This window comes from Mauremys reevesii, linkage group 13, assembly GCF_016161935.1.
Source record: "Mauremys reevesii isolate NIE-2019 linkage group 13, ASM1616193v1, whole genome shotgun sequence".
In the NCBI taxonomy this organism is placed as follows: domain Eukaryota; kingdom Metazoa; phylum Chordata; order Testudines; family Geoemydidae; genus Mauremys; species Mauremys reevesii.
This window is the reverse complement of record NC_052635.1, coordinates 49356229-49380737: the sequence shown is the minus strand read 5'-3', so window position 1 is coordinate 49380737 and position 24509 is coordinate 49356229. Positions and strand designations below refer to the sequence as shown.

Here is a 24509-nt window from a genome sequence, read left to right as displayed (position 1 = left end):
CCTACTCTGCTTGGATAAGAGAACAGTCTGTCATGAGTTTCCCTATTAGTCATATCCTCACCCCTTTGTTGTAGGGAGCTTTTTGTCTGTCGGTAGTGCCAACTGGGGACTTTCTGAGAATCGCCTAGTACATTATAACACATCCAAGGATTTTCAGAAGCTGGAGCTATTCATTGTTTGGGGGCTTCAGCCATGAGGTTTCTTTTTTTGTGTTGCTCTTTTCTTCCTCCTCATTTTTATTCTGTGTGCAACACGCTCTGCTTTCCCTCCATAAAGCAAAGGAAACGGAGCTTTTGAATAGGAGAATTAATTCTATTTGGAGTGTAGCAGTCTTCTAGATTTGCATCTTTCCAGAGCAGGAGCCTTTTGAACAGAGTATTGTGAGCCTCTCTGCTGATTGCCTTTGCGCTTTAGCCTCCCCTTCCGTCACTGCTTTATTTGAAAACATTTCTCCAGTGAGGTACCTGCGCATAGTAAATTGATCTTTGATTAGTTTTGACGAGGCTCTTATCTCCACACAAGAAATTGTAAATCATCCTGCAGTCGCGGAGTGTGTTGTAAGAGACTAGTAACTGTCTGATAGTAATAATCACACATAACGTCTCAACCTGTGCTGCTTCCCGAGAGTTTCAAAGTTGAAATCTTGCTGGATCTAGCTGAACTTCCCCTAACTCTGCAAAACTTCATTACAATTTAAAATACAGCATCTCTCACCTGTGGGGTCGTTTTTTGTTAAGCCATACAGTGAAGCCTGTTTGCTTAATAAAGGTAGTCTCCCAATTTCCTGTATTTAGGTGCTGACCCAAAGTATTGCCAGTACAATATATTGAGCCTTGCTTCTCCTGCATTAGAAAGCTGCTTCTGCTGAGTCGTTGATTTTTGTGGGTCTCTTGAGTGATTTCTCTGTATAGCACATTGTTATACCTGTACAAACCTTCCACTGACTATTTCATAAACTGCTGGGATTCTTCTCATGCTCCATGTCTGTCATTTCACCTTTGATGCTTGTCTGTCTTCCTTGAGTGGTCCCTGTACAGTCAGCAGCCCTGTTCAAAGGCTTTGAGTAAGTTGAGTCCACTATATACAATACATTGGGGTAGGCAACCTATGGCACGCATGCTGAAGTCAGCACGCGAGCTGATTTTCAGTGGCACTCACACTGCCTGGGTCCTGGCCGCCGGTCCGGGGGGCTCTGCAACAGGCCCTAGGCCTAACCCTAGCCCAAGAATACCTGCCCTTAGTAACCCTGACTCTAGCCAGGAGAGCCCTACCCCTAGTAACCCTAACACTAGACAGGGGGATCCCAACAGGCCTCAGGTGTTTTTAGCTCTCACTTCCTATGACTAGGATTTCCGAGACTTTTGGGGCCTGATTAGGCATTGACTGGAGAGCAGGAAATAAGGATCCCATGTCAGTTGTGGGAAGTTTTCATCCCTGCCTGTCACTGACCTTCGTGGATGAGAACCTGCATGTTAGGTCCCACGGCTTGGAGTTGTTATGGAAATCATGTGTTGTCTCTGAGGACCTGTGGGGTAGTTCTGCTCCTTGTACCCTAATCACAATAAATGTAGATAAAGACTTAGTTGTAGATAAAGACGTAGTAGATAATTTGCTCCTGTATCTGACTCTGGCTGCTGCTGCATTGTGACTCTCTGACAGGTGAGGCTTCTTGAAGCTGTTACTCAGGAGACACAAGAAGTGAGGCTGAGTCTCAGTTTGTCTTGATGGGTTCTTCCCCCTCTTTGTTAGAAAAGGGGGATGAGGAGAGCTCTGTAATGGATTTCTCCAGTTGGAGATGCAGAGTTCCCCTGCCTCAGCAGGTTTTCTTGGGTCTATATTTCAGTCCTCACCCTTACTATCATTGCAGTTTACTGGACTTGAAGGGAATCCAGGCTTCAAGGCATCAGCCCCTTGTCACAGTGGTCAGGAAGGGCACTCCCCTTATGTGTAGGGAGTTACTCGTGCAGGAGATTTCCTTCTTCCTCTGAAATAACCAGGGTTGGGGTTTCTGACAGGGGGCTTAAGGCTGAGTGCAGTGTGGATCTGGACGTTCAGCTGTCACGCTTTAGAGAGAGACTCATTTTTGGTAGTTTTGAGTCTGTGGCTCTGGGCACTTAAGCATCCTCCTGCCATTAGGAATTTGGTCCTGAGTTCTGGCATCTGTTTCACTGTCAAGAAATGAGACCTGTGAGAAGAGCACTTTTCTCAATGTGTCTGTATTGCCAAAACTCTGTAATTGTGATTAACACACTGTAAACTATGCACAGAGTTTGCTTTCAGTATTCCCAGCCCTCTATTGGTCGCAAAAATCAGCTTGTGCAAGGGACAGACTTCATGCTTTGTTAGGGAAGAAGGGGCAGTCCAACTGTCCCAGGGATCTTGAGGGTCTCCACCTTCATTATTCTGTGTGCTGTTAGCTGCCTGGTCATCCCTTGTTCAGGGTGCCCACATGGAAATGCCCGGATCTGTGCTGAGTTCTCTGGCTAACAATAACAGTGTTTCTTTCTGGGCCTCTGCTTCAGGAGAGGCTTTTGCATTGAGAGGAGCAGGATGGATGGGATGATAAAGGTGCCAGTAGCAGCCTAATTACTCAGGAGAAAGGCTGGGGACTATTTGGCTAGGCAGAGTTGTTGTGGATACTACCCTCAACAGCCTCAGAACTGGTCATGTGGCTTCCTTCCTAGCCAGTCTGGGCTGTCCATTCTCAGATATGCCAGGACCTGAAGCGTCATTATTCTATTGCTCCCAAAAGGCAAGTGATATGTCAGTATTTCCTACATGCCCTGGTATGTCCCAGCCATGGGACAATGAGCATCCCTGCTTCTGGCAAGGTTCATGGTCCCTAAATTCTCTGACCTATCCAGCTAAGATAAAAGGACCCTGCTGCAGGAGCAGAGCTCAGCCTGCAGACTGCCCTGAGCTTGGAAGTGACCCCAGAAGCATGTCAGAGCTCCCTCTGGGACATATTTTCACAATGTTAACATAACATCTTGAACAGCAGAGGCCCAAGCTGAAGGTAGGAGAGAGTCGGGTGTTCGCCTTCTCCAGTGAGAGACAGGGAAGGGTTAAGACAAAACCCTACCATAAATGGGAGAACATTAACACACAGGCAGCGGCAGCCCATGGCAACAGGATAGTGGTGTGCTGAGGCAGCATCTTACTCAGAGAGTGAGAGGGGGGCGCTTTTATCCAGCGTGTTCTCTCTCTCTCTGAACTGGTCCATGGCTGTGGTCTGCACTGGGATTTTCTAAATGCTTCTCTAATTGAATTCTAAGGTGAGTTTTAATTCCTTTAGGTGATTCCACAGGAAGGTCTAAAAGAGAGGACTATGGCAAGGTATGGATATCTTGCTGTGGTGTCCTGTCCTGCAGGGACATCCTGTTCTATTTGTTATTCCAATGAGGGAGGTGGAGTCCTGATCCAAAGGGAATCCTGGAGAAGGATATTGCTCCCTCCTGTGGCCCCAATTGTGTTGCCTCCAGCATTAAAGGGGTGAAATAGCAGACATTGTTCTTGTGCTGGAGAGAATGGACCTGGCAACTTTTGTCCACAGTGCTTGGAATTGTGATAGGCATTTCAGCTGCTTTCTTGTCATATTGTCTGAATGGCCTGGTTCCATCTAGCTGGGCGTATGACTCCTGTTGAGGTTTTGTGTTTCCCATTCACTGCGGTGCCGTGCTGTCTCTGCACTTATGATCAGTTCCTTCTCAAAGCATAGGTGCTCAGGCCAGCAGCATAGGTGCTCAGGCCGGCATTCCTGTGGAAAGTGGAAGATGTTCTGTGTGTATCTTTGAGCTAAAATCAGTATCATCTCTGTCCTTTGCTGAAGGGCTCACACTCCAGGTGCCCTGTGAAATTCTTCCTGGGTATGTGATGTGTATACCAGTGTCTCTGGAAGCCGTGCTGGCGCTTGTGCTGCACCTGCCCTTCGAAGACCTCTTAGTTCCCCTGCAGCTTTCCACTGAGCCTTCATGATGTTTTTTTCTTGATGCAATAGCAGAGCTCTCTTATTCTGAAGGTGTTTTCCAGATAATGCTGTTTGATTTGTGTGGCAATTGTGCGAGGTTCTCATTTGTGGAGATCTCACTGATTCAGTCCATGCTCCACTCCCATCAGAGCAGTTATGTGTGGGTTGTACTTGTGAATGGCAGGGTTTAGCAATGACTCTGCACCCAGAATATTCTGTTTTTCCATGAGCACTTGTTCCCCTTCCGTTGGAGATACTAACGGGGAAAGCAACTGCCAATCAGCATTCATTGTTGGAATACGTATAGCTGGGCCTTTTCCTGCCTAGTCCCAGTTCCGGCTTGCAGAGCAGATGTTGCCTTTTCTGTTCCACTAGTGTTGCTATAGGATCTGAGATTGTACATCTCTTATTTCAGAGAGTTGAAGGCTTGAAGACATTGGTAGAGTTGGGTTTTTAAAGGAGCTGGTGTAACCAGAACACGGCATGACTGGGTCACATGTGCGTCATCATAATAGGCACTTTTCTGCATCAGTTGTTTTCTTCCTCTCTCTGTCACTAGTCATTCACACACAGATCCCACTGACTCCTAGGCTTTTGGGAATAGATGCTGGAAATAGAGGGAGAGGCCAGGAGGTGCAGGGCTGGTTATTCGTTGCTACAAACGAGGAAAGAGTTGATTATTGTGGAGTACCAGGGCCATGCTGTACCACATCCCAGGGCTGGTAGTGGGTCATGCTGAGTGTTGGGTTTGGATCCTAGAAAGGGGAGCGAATACCCAGGCTTGTATTGGGTTGTGCTGGGTTTTGGGTCTAAATCCCAGCTACCTGCTGGGGAGCAGGTGGGATGGTGGATTGGGCCAGTGCCAGTTCTGTTCTATGAATGGGAAGGATGGGACTCCTGTCTGTGTGTGTGTGTGTCTGTGTGGAGAGCAGTGATCTCCCTCCTGGAGGTTTTGTTGGCTGAAGCCCCAGCTTGTTTTGGAATTCAGGCTTCGCAAGGCCTTTCACGCGCTGAAGAGAGACTGCAGTTGCTGACAATAGTTTGTTCAGCAGGCAACTTCAGTGGTGCCTTCTCATTGTAGCCTACAGCTGGTTGCTTTGGGCTCAAGGCCAGGAGTGTCACTCTGATCTCATGGATGCTTGGGGGAATTTGCAGGGGTACTTGTTGGAGCATTAAAATTGAGCTTTTCCAGGCCCAGTTGGGAAATGCTGAGCTGACACCCCACGTTGTCCATTTCCACATCCAGGAGCACTGACCCCCTGCCCAGTGATTACAGATCCCTGAACCAGGGGAATCACAGAAACCTGGCTTTGGAGCCAGAACATTCCACCGGCACAAGGAGAGCTGCAGTTAGTGCAGTGAGTGTGCTTAAGCTGGGGGGGTGAGGCAGCTGGCTGGCTCTGAGTGGAGCAAGGCTGTGGGCTGGCTGTCAGGTGGTCGGTCAGGGCACATAGACCTCCCCACAGAACGAAGGCTGTGGATTAGCATGCCTTTCTATGCAGTGATTCCCAACTCTAGGTGGGAAGCGTATGGGCAGTACTGACCTACAGCATCCCTTCAAAGGATAGGCCATGCACATGTATGTTTCTGATAGGCTCACCTGTTCATATAGAAACACCTTCTTCTGTGCATTGGGATGTAGACCAAGGCCCTGGGCCTAGTGGGCTTCTCTCTTGACCCCCATGGACCTGCTGTCTGTCCATCAGTGGAAAGTTCTCATAGGCTTCTAGGGAAGTGTGTTCCTAGCAGGCGTTCAGCCTGGGTCAGAAAACCGCTGCTGCAAAGGCTGCCAGCATCTCTTCAACATGTCCTGGCCTCCACTTCTCTAAGAGATCAAGGAAATCATCCTTGTGCATTCATCTTAAGGCTGGGTTCCAGCTCTGCAGGTGGCTGTGGCATTGTCTCTCAGTCTAGTAGTAGCAGGGGGCTGCCCCAGTTTCTGGCCCCATGGAGAAATCACTTTGTACTCCAGATGCTTGTTACCCATCTCCTGCCAGGTCTTGCCTGTGGGAAAGACACCTCTGTGCTGGGGACTGATTTTTTTCAGACAGCACTGGTCTTTCCCTTTGGGGAGAGGCTGTTTTTTCTATGACAGTTCAGATATCACATAGGCTGTTTGAAATCTCCCAGCCTGAGAGCGAATGGTGGAGCTGGGGCCCACATCACATGTGGTTAATGACCACAGCCCTGTGGGAGGGAGACAGGCAGCCTCCAGCCTGCAAAAGCAACTGTATCACAAACTGAAAAGAGAGGAACCAAGCAATAGCATCTCACTGAATTGCAACCTGCCACTGATGCAGCACAGACTTGCATGCCAGATGCCACAGAGGATTTAACCCCAGACACCATGCAACATTCAGGCCTGGGCAGGTTCTGACTCCCTGGCAGCTGCTGGATATAACCGTAACTCTGGCGGAAGCTCACAGTTCAGATGTGTCTGTGCCTGGCATGGTGATGGAGCACAGCCGCACTAAGGGTGTGGGATGGAGATGTTGCTGTGGCTCTGTCTAGGAACCTGCTTGTTTGCTTGGTGTGGGTCAAGAAGTTGACCATTAAGTTTCTTTCCCTGACAGGCTGGTGGTTATTAATGTCTCTGAAGCATGTAACCTCTTTCAAAGTTCCCATGTCCCCACAGCAGTGCATGCAGTTTGCAGCTGCTCGGAGTGGGAAAGGGCCTGATGTTCAGTCTGCACTTTTCCCCCTTCACCCACACTTTCTCTGCACACTGATGGCAACTAGGCTCTGTAAGCTCCTTATTTCTCTTGCACCATGACCCAAATACAGACTGGAAGCCTGTGGTAGGAGTTAGCAGAGGGTTTTGTTGTGCTGATTATCCTGACCTGAGTGTCATCCTCCTGCTCATAGCTCTGCAGACATAGTGACAGCAAGTCCCTAACCTCTGTCACCCAGGCTGTTTTGGCAGAGCAAGGCCAGGGGGCTTGCTGCGGAGACCTGCAACCCCCCCAACCCTGCTCTTTCCTCGACATGAAGCTATAGCCTGGTAACAAGTTAATTTCTGACCTGTTTTCTGAAAATCATTTCTCTCCTGGGCACAAGCCCAGGCTGCACAGTTGTGACTCTCTGGTCTGTTTGTGTTGCACTACCCAGCCACTGGGGCAAGCAGGGAGTTGGCTGGGGAGCCTCCAGTGCTGACAGGAGTGGGTTGATATAGCTATTCATCTCTGCAGGAGGGCCCGGGGCAAGTGTCTCTGAGTCATTTCCAGCTGACATTTTCTTTGCTATACTGACTGGTTTGGTCTCAGTCCACTAGGAGCTGGATGATGTGTCCAGTATACAACCACCACTATAATTCGCAGTTCTTGGCCTCCTCAACAGCCAAGGACTTAATGGGTCACAGAGACTCAACTTGCCTCTGGGGCCATTCCAGTCAAGGCTGAGATGTACTTGTGGGTGTGGAATCTTGCCCTACTGTGACCTGTGTTATACCTGCCCCCTCCCTCTCTGGGGCTGTTCCTTTGGCTCCTTCAGCTGATTGAAATATACTTGGAAATGTACAAGAGAGAAATCTTGTCACTCCTGTATGAGCATCTTAAAGGCATTGAAAAGGAGATAAAATGGATGCACCAGGGGCCAATGCCTGCTGCTAAGGCATAAAACCTCATAAAACATACAATACCATACTCTGTGGAATGGTACCCCTGACCTCCAGCTTGGGGAACACTTGAGGAGTCTTGTCCTAGCTCAACACATTTACAGACTCAGGCTATGTCTACACTACATCATTTACAGCTACGCTGCTGTAGAGCTTCTGGTGAAGATGTTTTAAGTCGACGGGAGAGAGCTCCCCTGTTGGCTTAATAATTCCTGCCTCCACGAGAGACAGTAGCTATGAAAGAGTAGCGAGAGAAGCTCTCCCGTTGACATAGTGCTGTCTACACTGACCCTTAGGTTGGTGTAACTTATGTTGCTCAGGAGTGTGGGTTATTCACACCCCTGAGCGACATAAATTATACTGAAGTAATTTGTAGTGTAGACAGAGCCTCAGCCTTTAAAGTATGACTGCTGAACTCATTATGATCCTGAATCATAAAAACTGCGATGGTATTTGCACTGGAGTTGGGGGGGGATTACTCACCTAAGGAATGAGAATTTGCAGCACCTTTCTGATCTCTGCCATGGAATTTACTGAATGTCCATGCCCTGCAATGTTGTGTGTTCATTTCATGAAAGCCCCTGGTAGGATGGACCATGTGGGACCCTTCACTCCGACTGTCAGCCAGAGGGGCAGTCTGAGGTTTTGTAGGAAATGGGGTAGAATAACTGCCATGTATGACAACACTGGTGGGGGCGCTCACCAGACTGCCTGTATGTTTCCTATCCAAAGGCCCAACCCTGCTTCGCACGAGATGATCCTCCTGCAGGTGCTCAGGTGCTGTGAGGATGGGTGCAATATAGGAACCCAAATGGATTGAAAAGAGCTGCTCACCATCTCCCCTTTCAGCAGGTTTGGGGGTGGATGCTGTCTTCCCCCATCTCAGAAGGAACTGGAGTAGTCTGGAGCCATGCCACCGCCCGTGGACATTGTGAAAGTGGCTGTTGAATGGCCTGGAGCCAATGCCCAGCTGCTTGAAATAGACCAGGTGAGAGTTAGGTACTGAGTGCAGGAGAGGGACTTGGAGCATGGTGCTGAAACGTGGGGAAACGGAATCATGAAGCTTCCCCTTGTGGCTGGGAGAAAGGGTCACTGCTGAGCACTCTCTCTTTCTGTTCTAGAAAAGGCCCCTGGCGTCTGTTATCAAGGAGGTCTGTGATGGGTGAGTCTGGCTTTCTGGAGGCCCTGCTGTAGCAGACCAGTCACCCTGGTGGGCCTGGCCTTTCGCATACCCTACCAGATGTGCTGTTCGCACAGTGTGGACTGCCTCCTTTCAGGCTTCCCAACCTGGACATGGGGCAGACCAGGGCTCTAGCTGGGAGCGTGAACTCCTGGGTAATGGGATCCCCTGCTGTGTATGTTTGTGCCCTGGTACTCGGGGCTCTTGAGGCTTGACTTGGCTGCCTCTAAGGTTTCTGCAGTCCAGCCTTCACAGAGTTTCCCTTGGCTCCTGGTCTTATTCAGGCTGAGATCCCACCTCCCTCCTCTTCAGGAACCACAATCTTCTAATTGGGGCTTCTCTCCAAATCTCCTTTTCTTTACACTTGGAACAAGCCACCCCTAATCTGAGTCCTAGCCCTGGACATAGGTGGTGGCCTGGTAGAAGGAAGAGACAGGGCCTTATGTGTCATCCTCCCCCCTGCCAGGTGGTCGCTGCCAAACCCTGAATACTATACCCTGCGATATGCAGATGGGCCCCAGCTGTACATCACAGAACAGGTCAGTACCGGGGGATGGTGTGATGGTCCCCAGGGAAGGGATTTGAAGGAGTCTCTACATTGGCCAGCATTGAGCTGAAGCTGTCCCCGTTACTGGGTGGGGTTTTGCCCCACCATTCTCCTCCTCCTCCTTTAATGGCCACTAAACATGGGAACTTACATTAACCAGTGCAGTCTCAACCCTTCTTCCCCTCTCCCCTACACCTGATTGGGCACAGCTGTCCCATGGCCCAACTTCCCCTTCCTCCCCACAACCTGCTTTTGGGCACAGGGATCATATGGTCCAACATAACTCCTTTCCCTCCGTGTGTATGCGCACACACATCCATAGATGCACAGGGTCATGGCCAACTGCATTTCCCCATCACCACCTCACACTGCTCAGATATTTCTCTTTTCTCTTTGCAGACTCGCTGTGACATTAAAAATGGGACCATCCTGCAGCTGGCTGTCTCCCCGGTATATGCCTTCCTTCAGCTGTCTCCCTGCCATAGGCTCGTTCCAGCCACTGGGCCTACTCCCTGCTCCTCCTCCTGGTACTGGGCCTACTCCTGCTGCTTGGTGGACTAAACTGAAAGATAAGGCCCACTATGAGCAGCAGTTTAGCCCCAAGCAGGAAGAGCCAGCTTTACTGATTTACTTACAAGAGAAAAATAAATAGTTTCAGTGACTTGACCCATTGAGTTGCATCCCTGGTGAGGTGATGTAACCTCACAATTTCACCCCATTAGCTCCTCCTGCCTCCCCACTTCTCTTGTTGCATCTTGTTTTAAATTAGAGTTTAAATTCCTTGGAGCAAGGCCTGTGTCTTCCTGAGTGCACAGCGCCCAACACAATAGGGCCCAATCCTGAATGGATGCTGGGGACTACCACAGTCACATAACAGTAAAAATAAATACACCTCTACCCCGATATAACGCGGTCCTCAGAAGACAAAAAAATCTCACCGTGTTATAGGTGAGACCGCGTTATATCGAACTTGCTTTGCCCCCCTGTCCCTAATCACCCCCAGGACCCCACCCTCTGCCCAACCCCCCTGCTCCCTGTCCCCTGACTACTCTGACCCCTATCGACACATCCGGCCCCCTGACAGGCACTCACAGGCAGCAGCAGAAAGCGGAGCAACGTATCCCCAGCCCGCTCCACTCTGCCATCTCCCAGCCACAGTGCTCTGCTTCCCGCTGCCGGTGAGTGCAAGGAGGTTGGGGAAAGGACGCCCTGCGCACTCACCTGCAGTGGGAAGTGGAGCGACGTGGCCCCAGCCCACTCCGCTTTCATAGCCCCAGCCATGTTGCTGGGGGGAAGAGGGGGCGTTGGGTTGGGGAAAGGTCCCGCACTCACCTGCGGTGGGAAGCGGAGCGCCGTGGCTGGGAGCTGGCAGAGTGGAGCAGGCTGGGGCCGGGCTGCTCCGCTTCTGCCGGTGAGTGCAGGGGGATCCCTTCCCTCAAGCCCCCTCCCCCGAGCAACACAGCTGGGGCCGGGCGAGGGAAGCAGAGTGGGCTGCTCTCGGCCCCCCTCTAATCTCCCAGGCCACTCTGGGACTGCGGGGCCCCCAAAATTTCCCCCCCACAGCTCCTGCCTCCTAGACCCTGGCTGGGGGAGAGCCACGGACTGCCCCTGAGACCCTCGGCCCCTTATCCAACCCCTCGGCCCCAGCCCAGCACCCTTAACACGCTGCTCAGAGCAGCGTGTCAGAGCTTTACCGCATTGTATGTGAACCTGTGTTATATCAGGTCGCGTTATATCGGGGTAGCAGTGTACATTTTAAAAAGCAGCTTACACAGGGATCACTTGTTCTCCTTTGAAATGCAGCCACCTGTGAGATGGGAGATGGCAGCTGTTTTTTAACCACACAGCAAAGTAGCATACCAGTTTTGTGTGAGAAGTGGAGAAGAGTTCTATCTCCTTCAGTGTGAGGACAGATGGAAAGGAGAAAAAGTGGTGGATGCATTAAAAAGCTTTAGATAGATTTTTCTTTGGAACTAAAAGGTCTTTTGGGGCCTCATATTTTTTTATGGTTCCCACTTTCAACATCTGTACCTGCTGGAGTGGGATTGGGTGATTTATCCAGCATTAGAAACTAACACTTGACCCACCTGCCAATTGGCTGTAGTTACAGCTGCGAGCAGCATTCCTGATCCCAACTCAATTTGCCTAGACAACTGGTTTCTGTTCTGCCTGTTCCAGTAACCCTTTGGCCTTGCTATGTTCCTTCTGCCCATTGCTGCATCCCTGGCAGAGGCTCAGGAAGTGTCAGCAGACCCATGAGTAACTGGCAAGATCTCGCCTGTCTCCCAGTCCAGGGCAGCACGACAGCTGATGGAGAGGACCCAGTCACACAGTATGGAGGCCCGACTGGATGCCATGAAGGAACTGGCTAAATTGTCTGCAGATGTGACCTTTGCCACAGAGTTCATCAACATGGAGGGCATCACAGTGCTGACGCGGCTGGTGGAAAGTGGCACCAAGCTTCTGTCCCAGTAAGTAGTCCTTTACTCCGGACTCTTGGCGCAGGGACTGGTGCGGGGGAGGAGGCTGGGGGTGCAACAGCAACTGTACTCAGGGTTTTATGACAGGCTATCTCTGGCAACTGCCAATATAACAATCACCATGAAAAACATTTATTAAACACACAGAAAAGAGGAGAAACCGTTATAACTGTTGAAACTTAAAATATCGGGGGGAAACTTAATTTTAACAGTCACTCTCATTCCCTTCCACTTAAGTTCTCAAGTCTTTTAGAAGTCTTGCTCATGCATCTTTAGATGGTTTTAAAAGATAGTGTTAAATGTTCTTGCTGGGGAAAAGTCAGCAGTATATGGTCTCGAGTTGCTGAAATTGGATCCCATTCCTTTTAAGACCAAATAAGACAACCTGGTGCAAAATGGAAAAGACAGGAATAGCAAAAAAATAAGACAAAGTTTCTGTCTTGAAGTTTGTGTTTTTCTTGCAGTCTGGCTGCTCAGAAATTACAGGTACAGCGTGCACATGCCCCCATTAACCACTCAAAAACCTGGCAGACTTTTTCCAGAGTGTATTGGCATAGTTTATAGCTGCTTCTCAGGGTACAACCGAATTGCAAAAGGCGGAATTGTTGTGGCTGACTATGCCAGACTCTTATTTGGCAGAAGGCAGGAAGAGATATATGGGAAAGAGGGGAAATATGGTGGGAGAGGTAAAATGACACACTAGGAGGAGGTGATAGCAGGAACCTCGGGTCCAAGTCTAGCTGTTGATGAAGATTCAGCTCAACCCAATAGAGAGGGTGATGTTTTTTGGTTCCCATTCCCAAACCCTGGTTCTGATCTGGTCAGGACATCTTTCACCATCAGGACAATGAAAGCCCAGGGCGTGATGGTTGATTTCTGGGCCTCAACAGGTGGAGCGGAGGAGTGTGTGGCTGTAGCAGCACTCATAATGATGCCGTTCGCTCCCTTTCAGCCAGCTGTCCAGGTCACAAGTGTAGCTAGTTGCCAAGTAACCCCCAGGAAAGCAGTGCACACAGGGGGGTAGCAACCTCGTCCCATCCACAGTTATCAAAATACACATCCAGTGATTCCACATATGACCATTTCCAGAATCCCTTAGCTCGTTGTCAGCCTGTGACCTCCCCAAGAGTCTTGGAGACCCTGAATCCCAGCTCTTTATGTTAAACTGATACAAACTGAATGTGTTTGATCTCCAGCTTCTGCTTTTTTATATACAGTTTTTATAACAGATCGAGCTAAACTTTTGTTGCCTTCCACCTGCTTTAAATGACTTAGGATATAGGCCTCTGTGCAGCTGATCTCGGGGTCTAGGGATCCTGTCCAAGGTAGAACAGTTTGTCAGGTTGTGTTGGAGAGATGGGAAGCCTTACACTGGTATTTGTCCTGTTGGGTCTTGCTGGAGCAGCTTTGCCAGGGTGCCTCTTTAAGTAGAAACGTGGGACCCAGTCAGTGCAGAGGGTTATTTACAGGGACATGGATGGTGTATGTCACTTAATACTAATAATGCTTAGCATGCATAGCACTTCACATGAGAGACCCAATCACTTGAGCCAGGTCTGGGAGCACTGTAGAAGCCAATGCAGTGTCTTAGGGATAACTCTGTACCTTGACACACAGGAGACCTAGCTGTGAGAGCTGAGGCTTGAAGCATTGCAGAGGCAGGGCAGTGGAATATCTTGCCTCTTAGTAATGAACCCTCTGGCCAGTTAAGGGGCTGTGTGGAGCAGATGCATTGGCTGGAAGACTGGGGGTGGGGTGAATCCTGTGAAGCCACAGCATTTGCTGAGTGGCTTGTCTTCTGCCCAGGCTGGTTTTTGTGTCTCCTGTAATCACACTCCCCTTTGACCTCTCAGTTACAGCGAGATGCTGGCGTTCACCCTGACTGCCTTCCTGGAGCTCATGGACCATGGCATCGTCTCCTGGGACATGGTTTCAATAACCTTCATCAAACAGGTGTGGCTCGAGGAGAAGGGGGAGGGGGTGCTGTGTGAAGCAGCAGAGGTGTGGCATAAGGGGGAGGAGAGTTGCATATGGTAGTGAGAGGAGTGAAAAAGGGAACATGTGGCACACACATGACATAGGAGGAGGGGAGAATGGGGAAGGTGTGCCATGAGTGGGACGGAGATATGGCGTGGCCTGTGGGGAGAACAGGACATGATACTGTGGGGGAAGTGGGTGTAGTGTGGCATGGGGCAGGGAAGAAGACATGATGTGGAGGAAGGCCTGGCATAGAGTGGTGGAATAGGGCATGTGATGCACACACATGGTGCAGGTATGGCATGGAAGAAGTGGGAAAGGAACAGCTTAACTCCAAACATTTTCCCAGTGGATTTTCTGCTCTAGGCTTGCCAGTGTTGCAGTTTGTGTCTGGAGTTAGCAGAGGAGGTGGAAAGCTTTCCTGCTGATAATTCAGACCCCACCTGCAGCTCTAGCACAGCCCGCCCCCCACAGTGTCATTGTTGCTAGCAGGGAGTTAGAAACACCCTGCTGACCTGAATTCTGGTTGGGTTCTACTCCGTTCAGGAAATGGGTCTCTGTTCATGGTGGTTCCTGTAGATTCATGTTTGGTGATTGCAGCTCTTGGCTCCTGCTCACCTGGGCAGACAGGACACAGCAGCAACCACCAGTGTTATAGATGTCTGGGTTCTGCTTCTGTCTGAGCTCTAAGCCCTGCTACACTAGATCACTTTTGGAGGAAGGGTTGGGATCAGAGTGGTGGGCAGGCACAGGGGGCAGGGATCAGATTATAGCCTGTGTATTCATAGACTATCAGAGTTGGAAGGGACCTCAGGAGGTCATCTAGTCCAACCCCCTGCTCAAAGCAGGACTAATTCCCAACTAAATCATCCCAGCCAGGGCTTTGTCAAGCCTGACCTTAAAAACCTCTAAGGAAGGAGATTCCACCACCTCCCTAGGTAACCCATTCCAGTGCTTCACCACTCTCTGAGTGAAAAAGTTTTTCCCAATATCCAACCTAAACCTCCCCCACTGCAACTCCCCCATTACTCCTTGTTCTGTCATCAGGTACCACTGAGAACAGTCTAGATCCATCCTCTTTGGAACCCCCTTTCAAGTAGATGAAAGCAGCTATCAAATCCCCCCTCATTCTTCTCTTCTGCAGACTAAATAATCCCAGTTCCCTCAGCTTCTCCTCATAAGTCATGTCTCCAGCCCCCTAATCATTTTTGTTGCCCTCTGCTGGACTCTTTCCAATTTTTCCACATCCTTCTTGTAGTGTGGGGCCCAAAACTGGACACCGTACTCCAGATGAGGCCTCACCAATGTTGAATAGAAGGGAATGATCACGTCCCTCGATCTGCTGGCAATGTCCCTACTTATAAATGCCGTTACCTTCTTGGCAACAAGGGCACACTGTTGACTCATATCCAATTTCTTGTCCACTGTAACCCATAGGTCCTTTTCTGCAGAACTGTTTCCTAGCCATTCGGTCCCTAGTCTGTAACAGTGAATGGGATTTTTCCATCCTAAGTGCAGGACTCTGCACTTGTCCTTGTTGAACCTCATCAGGTTTCTTTTGGCTCAGTCCTCTAATTTGTCTAGGTCCCTCTGTATCCTATCCCTACCCTCCAGCGTATCTACCACTCCTCCAAGTTTAGTGTCATCTGCAAACTTGCTGAAAGTGCAGTCCACGCCATCCTCCAGATCATTAATGAAGATATTGGACAAAACCGGCCCCAGGACCGACCCTTGGGGTACTCCGCTTGGGGAATCATCCACAGAATTGTGCTTTAGAATCTCAGCTTTCAATTAAAAATAAAACTGAGTTTCTAGCCCTTGTTATTGCAGAGAAAACACGACTCTAGTGTAGGTACTGCAGTGCTGTCTCTCTGAGTCTGGGGACAGTTTGAAGCAACTCCATAAGATACAAGAACAGAACAACAGCTATACTGGGTCAGACCAATGGTCCATCTACCCCAGTATCCTGTCTTCCAACAGTGGCTAATGCCAGATGCTTTAACAGGAATGAACAGAACAGGGCAATTTATCCATCTTCTGTGTGTGAGCTGGGCTTTGCTGGCTCCAGCAGCCCCTACTGGTGACCAGCAGTATTGCAGCCCATTTCTGTGGGGGAAACTATCAGAGGGGTAGCCGTGTTAGTCCGTATCTGTAAAAGCGGATGCATGAAGTGGGTATTCACCCACGAAAGCTCATGCTCCAATACGTTTGTTAGTCTATAAGGTGCCACAGAACTCTTTGCTGCTTTTGTGGGGGAAAGGAAATTATGCACAAAAAAACAATTTCTGTTAAATTCTGCATTTGCAGTGGCGCAGAATTCCCCCAGGAGTAAATAATTTCATATTTAAGTTCCATCAGAGCTCTTTGTGAATACCATCTTATCCTGGTGATTTATTATTGTTTAATTTATCAATTTGTTCCAAAACGTCCTGTACTGACACATCAATCTGGGACAGTTCCTCAGATTTGTCACCTAAAAAGCATGTCTCAGGTGTGGGAATCTCCCTCCAAATTCTCTGCAGTGAAGATCGATTCAAAGAATTAATTTAGCTTTTTCACAACAGCCTTGTCTGTCTTGAGTGCTCCTTTAGCACCTGGATCATCCAGTGGCCCCAGTGATTGTTTGGCAGGCTTCCTGCTTCTGAGGTACTTAAAAAAAAAAAAAAATTGCAGTTAGTTTTTGGGGCATTTGGTAGTTGGGCCAAAATAGAATCTGAAAGCCACCTAATTATCCTTTTCCACTTGATTTACCAGAATGTGAACCATAGCTGTAGCCCTGCCCATTTTAAAAGTCAACATTAATTGTGTCACTGTTCACTATCCTAGCAGAAACAACCATCTTATGTGTGTCTCCCACAATCCCAAACTGCTCCTATGCTTCTCTAGGTGCCTAGATCTCCAGCTTCTACAATGTAGTTATTGGTTCTTGATACAAAATCCTACAGCATGCTGCAAATAAGGATTGTAGGGATGTCAGAATCTCTTATTTCTGTGTGGCAGGTACAACGTGAGGCATGAATGAGACAGACTTATGCTAAGGAAGGTTATAGACCATCTTACTCCATAAAAGCAGGAGATGCCCAGGCCACAGCCTCTGAGAGTAGGGGTAGTGTCCTTCTCACAGTTGCAGCAGCTGGACCTTCTGGGATTGTGGTGCATGTCACATGCTCCACACTGAGCGAGTTTCTCCTGCTCTCATGCAGCTTCCAGGAACAGTGTGCCTCTTGCAGGCAGCTGGATGCAAGGTGAGGTGGCGCTGATTTTAAGAGCATGATGCAGTTGCTTCACTTCTTTCTGGTGTTCTGAGGCCTGCCTCCTCTGCCAGCCTGCGTCAAAGCACTTTGGTATCTGGTTTGTCACATCGCCTCTGTGGTGGGCATCTGCTGAGGTGCTGGTTTCTCTGGTTTTAGATTGCAGGATACGTGAGTCAGCCCCTGGTGGATGTCTCTATTCTTCAGCGATCCCTAGCCATCCTAGAGAGCATGGTGCTGAACAGCCAGACTCTGTACCAGAAGATAGCGGAGGAGATAACTGTGGGGCAGCTCATCTCTCACCTCCAGGTGTGAGTATCCAAGAACCCAGAGTGGAGAGATCTAAAACTAAACTGAGATTTGTAAAACTTTTTTAGATTATCATTTTATATTAAAATTCATAACAGTGCTGTTTTAAATAGCATGACTGGTAGGGTGTCTTATCTGAACTTTACAAATCTGCTAAAGGCAAAGAACAAGAAATTGGAAAACTATGGCACTAATCCTGGAAATACTTGAGGACATGAGTAATTTCCCTCATGTGAATAGTCTCACTGATTTCAGTGGGATTAATCATGTTATTAATATGCATGTGCAGAATAGTTGGCAGGATTGGGGCCTAAAACTGTATTGTTAATCAAAGCTTTTCTTTTATAAATCCAAATGGCACAAAATCTTTGGCACTGTAAAGCAAAATTACTTCAGTGTTACCAATGAAAAGTTGTTTAGTACTTCAGTACATTAACAAAGTTAAAACTTGTGAACGTTGTATATACAAACTCACAAACATTGATATTAACATGAATATTTCATAATGTAACACATTCAACTTTAATTACAATCCATGATCAAAAATCACAGGCCAGTTACCAAGGAGTCCTAATATTTGCATTCCCTGAGGATGCCCTCTGTGCTTTCAGAATTGCTTGAGGACAGTCAACTTAAGGTCTGACAAATGCATGGCTACCTTCCTTGTTTGTGATTGGCAGCTGCAAGGTGGTTGTTGCAAAATTGTTTAATCCCATTAAGCCCACTCCTTCAGCTGGATCCACGTGCGCTGAGCACCATGAGAGTCAGTGGGGGTCCATGCATGTGCTGGGGTCTGCCCATGTGCAGTGCGTGCAGTATTGGGACCACAGCTGCTAATATGTTTTGGCATCTTTCTTTTAAAAACTTTTGAGAATAATTCTAGAATGCGTGTTACTGTGATTTTTCTTGCAAAGCTCTGCTTAACTTAAGCATACTGACTACATTTGTTGTCACAAAGCTAATCACATGGCATCATATTTTCTTTCACCTCTGACTGTATTATTAGTGATCAGTCAAATATTCAGATACATGTGGATGACTGGAGCTATTGTGCCTGTCACACAAGTAAGCAGCTTCTCCCTCAGTAGTGACTATAGCATACACAATAGATGCATTGTGCACATTACATCTAAAGACATTTCAACTCCTCTTGAATCACTTCATCCAGAAGATGTCCAGCCACTGCAAACCCTGAGGGAGGAGCATTGCCTAGTTGAAGCACTTGAGCTTTGATTTGTGGATATTTGACAAATTGGAAGGTGGTGCCAGTTTCCAATAGAGCTGGGTGAATAACTTATTTTGCAGTTCTGAAAAATGTAAAAATACTAGGTTTGGGTCCAGTCAAATCCAAAAATTGTGGGGAAAAAATTGGCAAATTGAAAAAATCAGTTTCAGGTTGAACTAAAGTCTTTTGACCAAAAATATTTTATTTGGGGCATTTTTAAGGGGATATGGAGACGATGGTGCATTCCTTTCTAACTCTTGACTCAGTGGTTGGGGCACGTAGCTTGGATGCGGGAGTCCCAGGTTCAGTTCCCTCCTCTACCTGAGATTTGAACATTGCAGGAGAGCACCCTAGCCACTGGGCTCTGGGATATTCTAGTCTGGGTCTCTCTCAGCCTTTCCTGTTGAAGCTATTCCATTGTGTAGCAATAACAAAATAGTTTTTGGAGCAGGAAATGAATTTTATAGTCTTACATTATTAATGATGAGGTTTTTTACTTGTTTGTATAATTAGTTTGTGGCATTTGAGGTTTTTTCTCTTAAAAAGCTTCAGCCCTGAAATGAAGCATCTCTGATCTTTGTTGGTATATTTTGTTGTGAGAACATCACAACTCAAATATGCCTTGACCATGAGTGCCCTGGCCGTCGGGAAACTGCAGATGACTGCATAACCGGGTGGTCAGGGCATTAATCTAGGATGCAGGAGACCAAGTTCAAGTTCATACTCCAATAATTATTTATACATCGTAGAATAGCTTCAATAGGAGAGAGGGAAACCCTCCCACACACCTCAGACTATCCCCCAGTCCAGTGGCTAGGGTGTTCTCCTGTCATGTGGGAGATCCAAGTTCAAATCTCTTCTCCACATCACGCACAATGGGGAATTGAACCTTGGTCACTGTGACATGCCTGGGTATAAGTCAGACCATTGAGGAGCTGTGTGACTCCCTTCCCTGTAACCTGGGGTGCCTTACAATGTCTTGCTGTTATAGTCTCCAACCTAGACTGCTCACAAGCAGCCACCAGCTTGCAGGCCACTCCCAGATGTGTCTCTGTAACTGCAGCATGCTCATCACCTGGCTTTCACCAGCCTTGGTTATACTGTAGGGTGACTCTGACATACTCCCGGTCTAGTACTTTGCCCCAGAAATCATGGAATCATAGAATATCAGGGTTGGAAGGGACCTCAGGAGGTCATCTAGTCCAACCCCCGGCTCAAAGCAGGACCAATCCCCAACTAAATCATCCCAGGCTTTGTCAAGCCTGACCTTAAAAACCTCTAAGGAAGGAGATTCCACCACCTCCCTAGGTAACCCATTCCAGTGCTTCACCACCCTCCTAGTGAAAAAGTTTTTTCCCAATATCCAACCTAAACCTCCCCCACTGCAACTTGAGACCATTACTCCTTGTTCTGTCATCTGGTACCACTGAGAACAATCTAGATCCATCCTCTTTGGAACCCCATTTCAGGTAGATGAAAGCTGCTATCAAATCCCCCCTCATTCTTCTCTTTTGCGGACTAAATAATCCCAGTTCCCTCAGCCTCTCCTCATAAGTCATGTGCTCCTGCCCCCTAATCATTTTTGTTGCCCTCCGCTGGACTCTTTCCAATTTTTCCACGTCCTTCTTGTAGTGTGGGGCCCAAAACTGGACATAGTACTCCAGATGAGGCCTCACCAATGCCGAATAGAGGGAATGATCACATCCTTCGATCTGCTGGCAATGCTCTGTATGTTGTGCATTGTCCAGCGCCCTTGCAGACAGTCCAGAAATATTAAGTTTGTTAATCCTTTAAGACAAATTTATTAACTACAAAGAGAGAGATATTAAGTGAGTACAAGCAATGAGGCATAAAAGCAAGAAACGGTTACAAGAAAAATAAGGATGAAACACTTAGTGGTGCTTAAGACTATATCTACGCTACAGACCTTAAGGCACAGCTGTACCGCTGCCACTGTGAGGTCTCCCATGTAGCCTCTCTATGCGGCTGGGAGAGAGCTCTCCTGTCGGCGCAATTAAACCACCTCCAACAAGTGCTGTGGTGGTGGGAGACGCTCTCCTGCTGATGTAGCGCTGTGCACACCAGCACTTCTGTTGTAACTTATGTCGGTCAGGGGTGTGGGGTTTTGTTGTTTTTTTTCCACATCCCTGACCGACAAAAGTGCTAGTGAAGACATAGCCTAACTTAACAAACAATGTTAAATGTAAAGCCATGTTTTCTCACCACATGTTCTCAGCAGTTTTACTGACCAAACTTCTTAGGTCAGGACCCCTCCTGCAATCTAATGGCTGCTTCCTTTGTCCTATCATAGACAGTGAATTGATGGGCATGGGTGTGGGGGATACCTTGGGATGTCTTCCCCTTCTTTTATAGTTCTGTCCCCCTTTGAGAAGCATTTCCAGCTGGGAGCAAGGTGACAGGCAGTCTGTGTGGAAGGAAACTCATGTGGTTTCTTTGCTAAGATGTAGATTTTTTTTTTTTTTTTTTTTTGCCCCTGCCTCCTTTCCTGTCAAAGCATGGCCACTTAGCAGGTAATGGTCCATCAGCCTTGTTTACACCTGGCTGAGATATCAGTTTGCCCTTTGTCTCTGAGGAATTGGTTGGTTATTTCCCAGACTTCTCTGGGAAACATACTTGTAGTCAAGATCTCAGCTTTTGTTTATAATTTCACATATTGCACCACTATGTGCATTTTGCCATGATATTGATAAGCAAATTATGAGTTTTTAAATACCTCAAAAGGCATGCCATGTACAAACATTTTACAATAGTGTGTAGGGTGTGAACCCAAGGGTGTATTCTATCACAGTTGCCCATGTCCCAGGTAAGTACCCAGTCACTGGCTGCTAAAAGTTTTATAAGAAGGGCATCACCACTGCATTTTTCAGGAAATAAACTGTTTGCTCAAAATATTTCGCTGAGCTCTGGTTGCAGATATAGCACTGACTATTTGCTTTATTGAGTTCATGTTTGAGTTTATGTTCTCAACAAAATATACTAGCAAAGATCAGAGATGCTTCATTTCAGGGCTGAAGTTTCTTAAGAGAAAAAACCTCTTAAATAAACCTGAAATGCCACAAACTGTTAGGATACTAATTATATAAACAAGTACAAAACATCATTATTAATAATGTAAGACTATATAAAATGAGGAGAAAGTAAAGAACTAATAAAATGTAAATAAAATATCTCATTTTAATTTTTTTAATTACATTTTTAAAAATCTAAAACTTTTTAATCATGATTTTTATTCACTTCCCACCAGGGAGCCAGCTGCTGCTCCTGTCTCGTTTGCTTCATGTCTTCACTCTTTTTTTTTTATTTTTGTGTGTTTAACTCTGTGCCACACATGGGGCTGGCTACCATGCCGCCTCCAGCTCCTCCCCCGACCTGAGTGACCCGCCACAACCTCTCCCGTTGTTCAGCCTTTCCCATGGAGCCTCCTTGTCCTCCTCATGAAAAGTCTAGGCTCATGAGTCAGGGCCTGTAATTTTACAACCCCCAGCTCCCATAGCCCAGAGCTTGAGGCCCCTGAGTCCCAAGAGCTGCATTGTCCAGAATGTGGATGCTGCTTCTGGCAGTTGCTGCAGTTTGAGTTTCTTCAGAGACTGAGGCCAAAGGTTGTTGGGCTTGAGAATGGTTTGTAAACTCTTGATATGGTGTCCCAGAAGAAATAGTGTGGACCATGTTTGGGAGCATGTCATAGTGTATTTTCCCCTGACTAGAGCAGTTTCTATCCGTCAGTTCAGTGGTGCTCTGAGCAAAGCTAGATGATGTGGTGGTAAAAATAGTTGGGTCCTGTCTGAGGAGCTGCACCAGCGCAGCTCCTGCCTCCAGATATCCTGGAATAGATGGGGTGAAGTGACAGCCTGTAATATTCCTCCCCCTGTTCTGCAAACACTAGCTGCTGCTTTCATCTCCAGTTCTCCGTGTGTCTCTGTCCCTGCAGCTCAAACCAGGAGATTCAGACGTATGCCATTGCCCTGATCAATGCCCTCTTCCTGAAGGCGCCTGAGGACAAGAGACAGGTCTGTGACCTCCTTTCTGTAGCCAAAGCCCTGGGCCTGATTAATGGCTGACTGCTTGTTTGGCACCTGCAACATCTGAGAAGTCCCTCTGTCTAGGCAGAATGGGGCCCAGACTCCGCCAAACTCTTTCTATTGCTGTGGGACTCTCTTGCAGTGGTTCAGCCTGGGGGGAATGTGGCGATTCCAACAGAGATTGACTGGAGCAGAAGGCTGCTGGTGTGGGGCATGTCCAACAGGAAAATGGGGTGTTGCTGGGGGGAGAAGCATAGCGCGATTGTGTGTAGAGCATGGACACCCTTTGGAGAAACTGAGTCCTGTGGAAATGCCATGTGGGAGTGCAGCACGGGGTGGGGAAGTTAGGAGCCCCATGGGACTGTCCAGCATGCACACACGATCTGAGTCCCATGGGCATGTCCCCATAACATGCATAAGAGAAGTAAGATCTCTGCTCTGCTTGAGGCACCCCAAGATCTTAGCTAGATGTGGGGTGTGCATGCTTCTGTGTTGTGAAGCTTTGCTCTGTTAACTCTTCCTCCTCCAGTGCCCTGTTTGTGCCCTTTGCTCTGGGCTCTGAGCTAACTCCTCTGTCTGCTTCTCTTTGTGCCTTTTGCTTTCTGCCAGCAGGACAAGCTCCTTAACCCGCTAGACCTGCCTGTTACTGTAAGTAACTCCAGCCCTGGGGGAGGGTCAGATGCCTGCTGAGCTGTAGGCATCCTAGGTAGTTAGCCTCCAGCTATCTGTCCTACTGCCAGAGGTGCTGCATGGGGATTGGAGGTGAGGGGTGGTCCGGGGGATGGTGCTGGAGGAACCATAGGGAGGGTCTGCTTGACTTTAGCTGGCATAGAGGATATTTATAACGATGGTCCATAAAGGGGTTGTTTGTGCTGGGGAAACTTTTAAAACCCGTTCAGCTAAATCAATTTTAAAACCAGAACCAGTTCAGTAAAAACAGGCCAAGCCACCTTCAACGGCCTAAAACTGAGTCTGTGCTACAGCTCTGATTGGTTTTAAAATAGGCTAGGGGTGTGGCTACACTTGCAGATGTAGAGCGCTGTGAGTTAAACCCGCCTTTGGAGAGTGCAGCAGGGAAAGCGCTGCAGTCTGTGCACACTGACAGCTGCTTGCGCACTGGCGTGGCCACATTTGGGGCACTTGCAGAAGCATTGGGAGCGGTGCATTATGGGCAGCTATCCCAGCATGCAAGTGACTGCAACGTGCTTTTCAAATGGTGGGGGGAGGGGGGAGTGTGACAGGGAGTGTGTTGTGTGTATGTGGTGGGGGAGAGAGTGGGTTTTGGGGGGGCTGAGAGCATGTCACCATGCTGGCTTGTAAGTTCAGACAGCTGCAGACCTCCCGCTCTCCCCCGCCTCTCTCTCTCTCACACACACAGCATTCCACACTAATGGCTTGCATGCCAGCTGTTAGAAACGGAGCTTTGAAGGGACATTTCTACAAGAGTTCAAAACTGTGACAAGAGTGGCCACTTAACATAAGGGGATTATGGGACGTTTCCAGATGCCGGTCAGAGCGCAATAACGCAACACCTTGTTCACACTGACGCCCGTGTGCTGTAGCCAAGGCGCAGCAAACGTTATTCCTCTTGCTGAGGTGGAGAACCAGCAGCGCTGTAGCCGCGGAGTCAGAGTGCTCTACATTCCTTGCCAGTGTGGATGAGGAGTGAGCTAGGGCGCCCGGGGCTGCTTTATTGCGCTGTAACTCACAAGTGTAGCTAAGCCCTAGAAAACTTGCTATGTAGACAAGACCTTATGATAGCAGAGGTGAATGGGAACATTCACAGTATTCAATGCTGATGCTCTCAGGTTGTAGTGTATGTCGTGCCTGATCTGGGGCCATCCCTTGAGCAATTGTGCCCTAAGAATACACTTCAGCCTCCAGCTGTCTGCCTCAGGATTGTTGCTTGTGTCCCACTGC

The 24509-nt window shown here is 48.2% G+C and overlaps 1 protein-coding gene across 4 annotated transcripts in view; it reads left to right on the top strand.

The window, feature by feature from the left end:
- The window catches only part of ELMO2 (engulfment and cell motility 2), a 45405-nt gene that overhangs the window by 3362 nt on the left and 17534 nt on the right, over positions 1-24509 (top strand). For 2 of the 4 annotated variants that reach the window (XM_039498177.1, XM_039498175.1), the window contains exons 2-10: positions 8433-8568; positions 8702-8742; positions 9227-9299; positions 9707-9757; positions 11597-11778; positions 13641-13740; positions 17175-17326; positions 22499-22577; positions 23202-23237. In XM_039498177.1, the coding sequence (XP_039354111.1) occupies positions 8491-8568; positions 8702-8742; positions 9227-9299; positions 9707-9757; positions 11597-11778; positions 13641-13740; positions 17175-17326; positions 22499-22577; positions 23202-23237 (792 nt within the window). In that variant the 5' untranslated portion in view covers positions 8433-8490. Of the gene's footprint in view, positions 1-8429; positions 8569-8701; positions 8743-9226; positions 9300-9706; positions 9758-11596; positions 11779-13640; positions 13741-17174; positions 17327-22498; positions 22578-23201; positions 23238-24509 lie in introns of all 4 variants that reach the window. The other 2 variants (XM_039498176.1, XM_039498178.1) reach the window with 2 other exon arrangements.